General features: G+C 36.2%; 1 protein-coding gene across 1 annotated transcript in view; it reads left to right on the forward strand.

Moving 5' to 3' along the window:
* Nucleotides 1-245: 245 nt before the first annotated feature.
* Nucleotides 246-10,179, forward strand: part of PIK3CA (phosphatidylinositol-4,5-bisphosphate 3-kinase catalytic subunit alpha) — a gene marked incomplete at its 5' end in the record, with an annotated part of 36,147 nt that continues 26,213 nt past the window's right edge. The window contains 5 exon segments of the mRNA NM_001260668.1: nucleotides 246-673; nucleotides 1,190-1,399; nucleotides 2,817-3,067; nucleotides 4,780-5,025; nucleotides 6,049-6,134. Of these exon segments, the coding sequence (NP_001247597.1) occupies nucleotides 322-673; nucleotides 1,190-1,399; nucleotides 2,817-3,067; nucleotides 4,780-5,025; nucleotides 6,049-6,134 (1,145 nt within the window).

Raw genomic sequence — 10,179 nt, forward strand, 5'->3', positions numbered from 1 at the left:
AATGTTTTCTTAAATGACTTTATTAAATTTAATTAAATACAAGTGGTTTTTCTAATCTCTGCTGAAATAAATTCTTTATAGCCTAATTTAGAGCAACAGTCTCGATTAAAATATTTAAGATGAATTATTACTACTTAGCCTAATCACATCAAACCATGGAAAATTAGTTTTTACATTTTAGCAATTTTACAAATGTATTCTATAGTTGTATCTCTTTTAACTTACGTTTTCCTTCTTTGATTTAGGTTTCTGCTTTGGGACAACCATACGTCTAATTCTTTAAAGTAGTTTTATATGTAAAACCTGCAAAAAATCAGAACAATGCCTCCACGACCATCATCAGGTGAACTGTGGGGCATCCACTTGATGCCCCCAAGAATCCTAGTAGAATGTTTACTACCAAATGGAATGATAGTGACTTTAGAATGCCTCCGTGAGGCTACATTAATAACCATAAAGCATGAACTATTTAAAGAAGCAAGAAAATACCCCCTCCATCAACTTCTTCAAGATGAATCTTCTTACATTTTCGTAAGTGTTACCCAAGAAGCAGAAAGGGAAGAATTTTTTGATGAAACAAGACGACTTTGTGACCTTCGGCTTTTTCAACCCTTTTTAAAAGTAATTGAACCAGTAGGCAACCGTGAAGAAAAGATCCTCAATCGAGAAATTGGTATGATACAGTATCCTATTCTAAAATGCAAATCACTATGAACCTTAACTGTTGTCTCTTACTAAAATATTTCTGTTTAAACCAATCCCTTTGTAATCTTAAATAGCTTTCTAAATAAAAATCATTATAAATCTAAAGTATGTTTTACTATCGAACTATGGAACTATTTTTAACACCTTGATATTATTCCATAAGGTTTTATTTAAGAAATATCATTTGGAGGATGACTTAGATTTGTTATATCTCAATTTTGTTATTCTTTTAAAAATGATTGATAGGAATGTTTGCTGCCTTTGCTCTAAATTGCTGAATATATTATTTTTTATGTATTAAAAATATTTGGGACTTTATCAACTCTTAATATATATGCATTCATCAAAAATTTTTTTTCACCTAGAGGTACTTTTTTTACTCTGTTGTGATCTTCCAAATCTACAGAGTTCCCTGTTTGTAAAAAAACATGTTCATACTATGTATGTAATAGAATGTTATATTCTTTATGTAATTTTATTAAAGGTTTTGCTATTGGCATGCCAGTGTGTGAATTTGATATGGTTAAAGATCCAGAAGTACAGGACTTCCGAAGAAATATTCTGAATGTTTGTAAAGAAGCTGTGGATCTTAGGGATCTCAATTCACCTCATAGTAGAGCAATGTATGTCTATCCTCCAAATGTAGAATCTTCGCCAGAATTGCCAAAGCACATATATAATAAATTAGATAAAGGTAAGAAAATGACTAATCTACTCTAATCGTTACTATAGTGCAGTCTTCTACCTGTGCCTAAATCTTTGTATAGTCTTTTTTTTTTTTTTTTTTTTCCAGCTAGATAGTAAGCTGCTTGAAGGCAGGGACTGCTTATACCGACAAGACATAGTTGAGTGCTAAGTACAAATTGTGTACAATCAATATTTATTGGTTGAATTTTTGTATGAATATGATACTGATTTCTTGGTAAATTGTCTATAAAGCGGAAGAAGTATGAGTTTGAAATTTACTATTTTTTAGGATTCAGAATTAGAGCTGATTATCTTTTCATAAATAAAAACAAGTATAAATAGAAACATTTCATGAAATTTTGGGAGAACTTTATACATTCTTGTTGTTACATATCATAAATACACCAGAAAAAAATAAGTAATTTTCCTAAATATTAAATGCAGTAATTCTGATCATGAGTGATAATATATAGGTAGATTTTTGACATTTAATGTATCAGTTTCTAAATTAAGTGAACAGGAAACTACATAAACTATATTGTTTTCGAAATACATGTCATTGAATCAGATAAATGTCTGTATTTTTGAGGGTAACAAAGTAAAATTATCAGTTTGAGTTAACTCACACACACTATTAAATATCAAATTCTATCAGTAGACTTAAGTTAAGACATCTTATTACTATTTTATCCATATTTTTCAAAGTAGTTTAATGCAACATAAGATCTTTCAAAATTCTATTCTAGCATATATTTTTAAGTGAAATGCTTTTTTCATTTTCCCCAGCATTTTTTGTGAAAAATTTTCAACATATAGACAACTTGAAAGAAATTTACTGTGAACACCCAAGCCTCGCTACATAGTTTGTCTTCCCATTTTCTCCATCTTTCTCTTTTCTTTTTGTTGGCCACTTGGCTTAGTTAATCTTAAAAGGAGAAAATTAGACAATCCATTTCCTCTCCCCTCTTGATTTTCTTACCTTTCCTCCCTCACATTTTCTGTCATTCTAATTCAACATCTTTAAGCCTCCGTTGGTTCTTTCTTTACTTCCCATGGTTACCAGAAACTCACCTTAGGCACTGTCGAACCTTTGATACCATCATGAATCACTGTTCACAGGGGCAGTACCCATGCAGTAATGTCATACAGTTTAGAATGGAAATTAGTTTGGTCTCAGATACTTGTGACCCACTTGTCACAGTTTTGTGTGCTTGTCATAAAACATGAGAGTTGGGAATGGTCTGGCAGCCCGCTCAGATATGAACATTTTCTATTTCTACTGATACTTACCTAGTTTTAATTGGGCTGATTAAAAAGCATTTCTGATATGGATGAAGTAATGATAGTGCACACTTGTTGAAATTTTTCCCTTGAAAAATGAAAGAGATATGGTGATTGCATCTAATAATGTTTTCCTGTTATAGGGCAAATAATAGTGGTGATTTGGGTAATAGTTTCTCCAAATAATGACAAGCAGAAGTATACTCTGAAAATCAACCATGACTGTGTACCAGAACAAGTAATTGCTGAAGCAATCAGGAAAAAAACTCGAAGTATGTTGCTATCCTCTGAACAGCTAAAACTCTGTGTTTTAGAATATCAGGGCAAGTATATTTTAAAAGTGTGTGGATGTGATGAATACTTCCTAGAAAAATATCCTCTGAGTCAGTATAAGGTGAGTAACAAGTTTCAAAATACTAATTTTTAATTTAAAAAGTAATCACATTGAGGATGAGTATCTTTTTTTTTTTTTTTTTTTTTGAGGCGAGGATGGAGTCTCGCTCTGTCGCCCAGGCTGGAGTGCAGTGCCATGATCTTGGCTCACTGCAATCTCCGCCTTCCAGGTTCACACCGTTCTCCTGCCTCAGCCTCCCGAGTAGCTGGGACTACAGGCGCGCATCACCACACCTGGTTAATTTTTTGTATTTTTAGTAGAGACAGGGTTTGCACCGTGTTATCTAGGATGGTCTTGATCTCCTGACCTCATGATGCACCCGCTTTGGCCTCCCAAAGTGCTGGTATTACAGGCATGAGCCACCGTGCCCAACCAAGTATCTGTATTTTTAGAATATACTTATTGATAAGTAATATTAGTAAATACCATTTGTAAGTTTATTCTTTTAATTCTGTGATTAATTCATTTGAGAGGCTGAAAATGTTGGCAGTTACTCTAGCTCCCAAATATAGCTATTTCATGGGTTTTGTTGTTGTTGTTGTTGTTTGTTTGTTTTTTGAGACAGGGTCTCGCTTTGCCTCTCAGACTGGAATGCAGTGGTATGATCATGGCTCATTGCAGCATCAACCTCCCAGGCTCAAGCAATCCTCTCACCTCAGCCTCCTAAGTGGCTGGGACCACATGCATGTGCCACCAACCATGCCCAGCAAATTTTTTTCTTTTTTTTTTTTTTTTTGAGACAAAGTCTCATTATATTGCCCAGGTTGGTCTCTAATTCTGGGCGCAAACAGTCCTCCCACCTCGGCCTCCCACAGTGCTTGGATTATAGGCATGAGCCATTATGCCCAGCCTATTTCGTGATTTTTATCCCCTCCAACCAGTGACCCTGGAATGGATTGAAATAGACATTTCAAAAAATCCATGACCTACTGTTAAGATATTCTATTGGTACTTTCCTACTCTCTTTTTCTATTTATTAAATAAATACCTATAAGAAGCAACTATGTTTGTGCCAAGCATATGTCAAGTACTAATTTACAATACCAAATAAAACTTGGTCCTGGCCTTCAGGTTGCTTATTGTCTAGTGGGGCTTACGGGTAGGAAAATAATGCGTATACAGTAACATTTATATTAAAAATCTCTATCCTAACTACCATTTCGAAATTCAGACCAGTGTATTTAGTATTTTTTGTAAATATTTATCCATAATATTACTGGTCTCCACTATTTGTGTTTTTTTTGTTTTAATTTTAGCAAAACTAATGTTTCTCAGTACGTTTGGACAAAAAAGCAAGTGAACAGCAGCCTTTGGATGGGACATCAATATGACTTAATAGATTGAATGACAGAGGTGTCCTAAGTGATACTGCTTTTCTGTTACCAAATACAATGTTTTCATAATGAGTATCCCACGATCCTTGTTTTTAATTCCTTTTTTGGCCTCCAGTTAAGGGTAGAACTATAGTTTCAAAAGTTGACCTTAATTTTTTTCTTTATGCAATTTATATTCAGAAGTGTTTGGTTGATCTTGTGCTTCAACCTAAATCCTAAATGTTAGTATTTTAAATGTTATAGCAACTACTAATAAATGTGGTCTATAATGTTTATCGCCTTTGCAGATTAATATGTACATTCTCATAATACTCTTACATGTTACTTTTAAAATGAAAAATCTTACAGGAAATGGCTTGCCCTCTTAATCTCTTACAGTATATAAGAAGCTGTATAATGCTTGGGAGGATGCCCAATTTGATGTTGATGGCTAAAGAAAGCCTTTATTCTCAACTGCCAATGGACTGTTTTACAATGCCATCTTATTCCAGACGCATTTCCACAGCTACACCATATATGAATGGAGAAACATCTACAAAATCCCTTTGGGTTATAAATAGTGCACTCAGAATAAAAATTCTTTGTGCAACCTACGTGAATGTAAATATTCGAGACATTGATAAGGTAAAGTCAAATGCTAATGCTTATTATTTTATAGAATTTATTTTATATAACCTTTTTCTTGAACTGTGCAGTAATCTGTTGACCTGTAGTATGTTTTCAGATGGTTAGGAGAACACCCAAATCTCCGAATGTAAAAATATATCATGAATTTTACTTGAGCTTCCATCTACCTTAGCTATTATACAGCTCACAGTCCTTTGTTAATAATTCTAATATTCACAATTCTAGTTCTTAAAATCAAAAGTTTTACAGAATTCATTTGGCAGAAAGACCTGAGCCAACCTTAAGTGAGGGTTTTTTTTTTTTTTTTTTTTGAGACGGAGTCTTGCTCTGTAGCCCAGGCTGGAGTGCAGTGGCCGGATCTCAGCTCACTGCAAGCTCCGCCTCCCGGGTTTACGCCATTCTCCTGCCTCAGCCTCCGGAGTAGCTGGGACTACAGGCGCCCGCCACCTCGCCCGGCTAGTTTTTTGTATTTTTAGTAGAGACGGGGTTTCACCGTGTTAGCCAGGATGGTCTCGATTTCCTGACCTCGTGATCCGCCCGTCTCGGCCTCCCAAAGTGCTGGGATTACAGGCTTGAGCCACCGCGCCCGGCCAAGTGAGGGTTTTTATAATCTTTATTAACCCCACTTAGTATAAATATTCATGTATCTTATTAAAGAAATATTAATGTCTTTATGAGGTACTGCTTCATCAGCTAAGGAACTAGTATTTAGTAAGTACGTTTACTAATTTAGCTTTCTAAAATATGGAAGCTCTGAATTACATACCTGCCTTAAAGGGATTGTGGACCTATATTTATGTTTTAGTAGTCTGACGTCTCCATTGTTATTAGTGGATGAAGGCAGCAACTAATTTTGGTGAAGACTCTACATCAGTATTAACTTATTATATATGTGAAGAAAAGGAGAGCCCAAGCTAGATTTGAACAAAAATTCCGTGGTTTTATATTTGATTCTATCTAGTGTGTGCATATGTGTATGTTGAGTGTATACATTAGTAAATACATACCTTTTTCTTTTAGATCTATGTTCGAACAGGTATCTACCATGGAGGAGAACCCTTATGTGACAATGTGAACACTCAAAGAGTACCTTGTTCCAATCCCAGGTGAGGAAGTATATAGACTTATATTTCCAAAGGTTATATTAGTGTTTAGCAGTGTGATCAATAAAAGTAGTATTTTTTTTAGCCCAGCCTGGGCAACAAAGCAAGACCCCATCTCTACAACAAGTTTTTCTTAAAAATTAGCTAGGCACCGGCCAGGCACGGTGGCTCACGCCTGTAATCCTAGCACTTTGGGATGCTGAGGCGGGTGAATCATAAGGTCAGGAGTTTGAGACCAGCCTGGCCAAGATGGTGAAACCCCAACTCTACCAAAAATTTAAAAAATTAGCCAGAGGGTGGTGGGTGCCTGTAATCCCATCTACTCGGGAGACTGAGGCAGGAGAATCTCTTGAACCTGGGAGGCTGAGGTTGCAGTGAGCTGAGATCACACCACTGCACTCCAGCCTGGGCAACAGAGCGAGACTCCATCTCAAAAAAAAAAAAAAATTAGGCACAATGGCACGTGCCTATAGTCCCAGCCATTAGGGAATTAGGGAGGCTGAGACAGGAGAATTGCTTGAGCCTGGGAGTTCCAGGCTGCAGTCAGCTATGATCGTGCCACTGCATTCCAGCCTTAGTGAGATCTGATCTCAAAAAAAAAAAGTATATTTTTTATACTTCATCATTAGCTTTATACAAGCTATATTTTAATAAATTAACCAGAAATGTATATATAGACCAGCAAGACTTTCTGTCAAATGAGTATCAGTCACAGGATTATTTTATTGATTCTGTCTAAAGTTTTATCAGAATAGTTTCTGATTGTCTCTTTTCATTGTATCAAAGAGAGAGCAGAGTATGCTTACAATTTTATGCTAATGATTCCCCACATTAGATTAAAAACCTAGCATTTTATTCTTTTCCTGTCTCCATCATCATTCACATGAAGGAGAAGTAAGAGTTGGCAAACAACTCCATAACCAAACTACCCCGAGGCAGTTTCCTTCAAATCACTCCCGAGAATAGATATTTATGACATTCAAATAAAGGGTCTTTGGGAGCAAATTAATTTATTAGGGGGAGAGGGAGTTATGGGGAGGATTTTAAATTATTACTGCCTGGATGTGATGAAGAAATAAAAAGTAGTATAATCCAATAGCTCACTATCCTGCATTTCTTTGCTTCTCTCTATAGATTCATTTTGGAATAAGAGTACCCCTGAATATAATAGCAGTAATATTTCAAGATAACTCAAATTGTTACTGGACTTTATAATAAAATAACAATAGAGCTAACTAGTGACTCCTCCTGAAGTAAATCTCATAATGAAGTTAGACTGAGTTCTAAGACATTCAAGAAAAAGTTCTGGTCTTGTTGCTAAAGATTGCCACCCTTCTAGAGCCTACGTAAAGTTCAAAGAGATGGTAGCCTTGTCTGCCACAGGGAAGGAAGATAGTTCCTCAGCCTGCATAAACCATTGTAGGTCAAAAAGCATATCATTCAGGTCAGAAATGAGATTGTGACAACAAACAACTTCAGGATTTTTTTTTTTTTGAGTCGAAGCCTCACTCTGTGGCCCAGGCTGGAGTACAGTCAAGTTTCAGCAGTTCTCTTACCTCAGTCTCCCGAGCAGCTGGGACTACAGGCACGTGCCACTGCGCCCAGCTAATTTTTTTGTATTTTCGGTGGAGAGTGGTTTCACCATGTTGGCCGGGCTGGTCTTGAACTTCTGACCTCAGGTGATTCACCCACCTCGGCCTCCCAAAGTGCTAGGATTACAGGCATAAGCCACCATGCCCGGCCAGGATCTTTTTAAATTCTTGCCAAAACAAGAGTTTATATCCCACTCATACCGTATGCCTCACACTGATTAGTGGGGTGGTTGTAGGAGGAAAAGAAAAACAACATTTTAGAAAACAATAGCCAGAATTTTTTCATATTTGGTAAAAACTATAAACCTATCAATCCAAGGAGTTCAACAAGCCCCAAGCAAAGACCCCAGAATAATACTGGATAGAATTATCCTAGCTAGCTGTTTCACGTACCAAAAGTTAAACTAGCTTTATAAAAGTAAAAGATAGGCTGGGCGTGGTGACTCATGCCTATAGTCCCAACACTTCGGGAGGCCAAGGCAGATGGATCATTTGAGCCCAGGAGTCTGAGACCACCCTGGGCTACATGGTAAAACACAGTCTACCAAAAATACAAAAAATTAGCCTGGGATCGTGGTGTGTGTAACTATAGTCCCAGCTACCCAGGAGGGTGAGGTGGGAGGATCACCTGAGCCCAGGGAGGTTGAGACTGCAGTGAGCCATGATCGTACTACTGCAGTCCAGTCTGGGGGGCAAAGTGATACCCTGACTCAAAAAAAAAAAGTAAAAGATAAATTTGTTTAATAATATATGATTAAAATGTTGAAATTTTAGTAAAATAGCTATTTAGAAGGGTCTGTATTTGTCTTTAAGCATTCTGTAGTCTAAAAGGTGAAGTATTTATGGTAGTAGTGTGAAAATGTAAGTAAACTTCTTAAACTTTTCTGTGCTGACAAAAAAAATCAGATAAGTGAATATGAAGTTATTAAAAAGATAGAAAAGTAGATTTTAAAAATTCTTACTATTTGTTTCAAATCTGCTTCCTTTATGCTAGATAAATTAGATGCTTTATGATTTCTTCATGTTATGAGTATCTCCCAAAATCAGAATCAATTTGGACTATATACACACACACAACCATTTTCTAGAAACAAAGAACTTAATTGAGCGTGTGTATATGTGTGTGTGTTTGTGTGTTGTGGGATGGATGAACTTTAGAAGAAAAGAGAAACATGCTTTATTTTGTTAGCATAGGGCTGAACAAGTAGATTGGTAGGACATAGCTCTCTTAGAAAGAGTATAGAACACTTATTATTAATTTATGAGCACTTCTAAAGATTTCGGAGTAATAAAAAGTCTGGTACTTTTTCTTTCTTTTTTTTAAGACAGAGTCTTGCTCTGTCACCCAGGCTGGAGTGCATGGCACAAACTCAGCTCACTGCAACCTCTCCCTCAGCCTCCTGAGTAGCTGGGATTACAGGCACCCACCGCCATGCCCAGCTAATGTTTGCATTTTTAGTACCCATGGGGCTTCACCATATCGGCCAGGCTGGTTTTGAACTCCTGACCTCAGGTGATCCGCTCACCTTGGCCTCCCAAAGTGCTGGGATTACCGGTGTGAACCACCGCACCCGGCCTAATTTTTTTTAAATCATTGTGGACTTAAGTCCCATAACATTTTTCTCTATGTGTTTCTACAATTCTATTTATTACTGGGCATGGTAGTATGCATCTGAAATCCCAGATACTCAGGAGGCTAAGGGTGGCTGAGGCAAGGATCGCTTGAGCCCAGGAGTTCGAAGCTGTAATGCACTGTGTCATGCCTGTGAATAGCCACTGCACTTTAGCCTGGGCACATAATACCCTATCTCTAAAAAATAATAATAATAATAACATTTGTTGTTTCTTTTACCTTTAGAATTCTTGCCAAATTTCCCCATTTTAAATGTGTCTTCTTTCTATAAATAGACCATATTTTAAATAATCTTTGTCCATACTTGAGCAAAAATACTAGAATAAATGGAACTTATTTCACTGATGAAGTTTATTACGTAGTTTGGCTAATTAAAAATAGAATTTTTATACTGTTTTATTGTTGATTAAGAATTACTTTATTTATAATCAAGATTAGACCAGAATCATAAAGAAGACATTTGAAAAGTTTTTAAAGTTACTGTCTAACATATGAGCTTCTATCATGGGCCAGTTGCTATTCTAATTCCTTTGCTTGTGTTATCTCATTTAATTTTATGAGATAGTTATCAGCCTTATGAAGGTAGGTACTATTATTAGTCCCATTTCATAGAGGAGGCAAAAGACAAAGCAAGGGTCACACAGTTAGTGAAAAAGGGGAAATAAGATTCTACTCCAGTCTGATTTCTGAGCCCATACTCTATCCGTTATTGTAATGTTATTTTAAAATACAAAACTGTTTATTGTATGTGGTTCTTTACAAATATGTTCACCAAAGACAGACATAATTTCACATGTAGCACCCAGTAAATTGAGGAAATTTG

The sequence above is a fragment of the Macaca mulatta genome, chromosome 2 (genome assembly GCF_049350105.2).
Source record: "Macaca mulatta isolate MMU2019108-1 chromosome 2, T2T-MMU8v2.0, whole genome shotgun sequence".
Classification (NCBI taxonomy): domain Eukaryota; kingdom Metazoa; phylum Chordata; class Mammalia; order Primates; family Cercopithecidae; genus Macaca; species Macaca mulatta.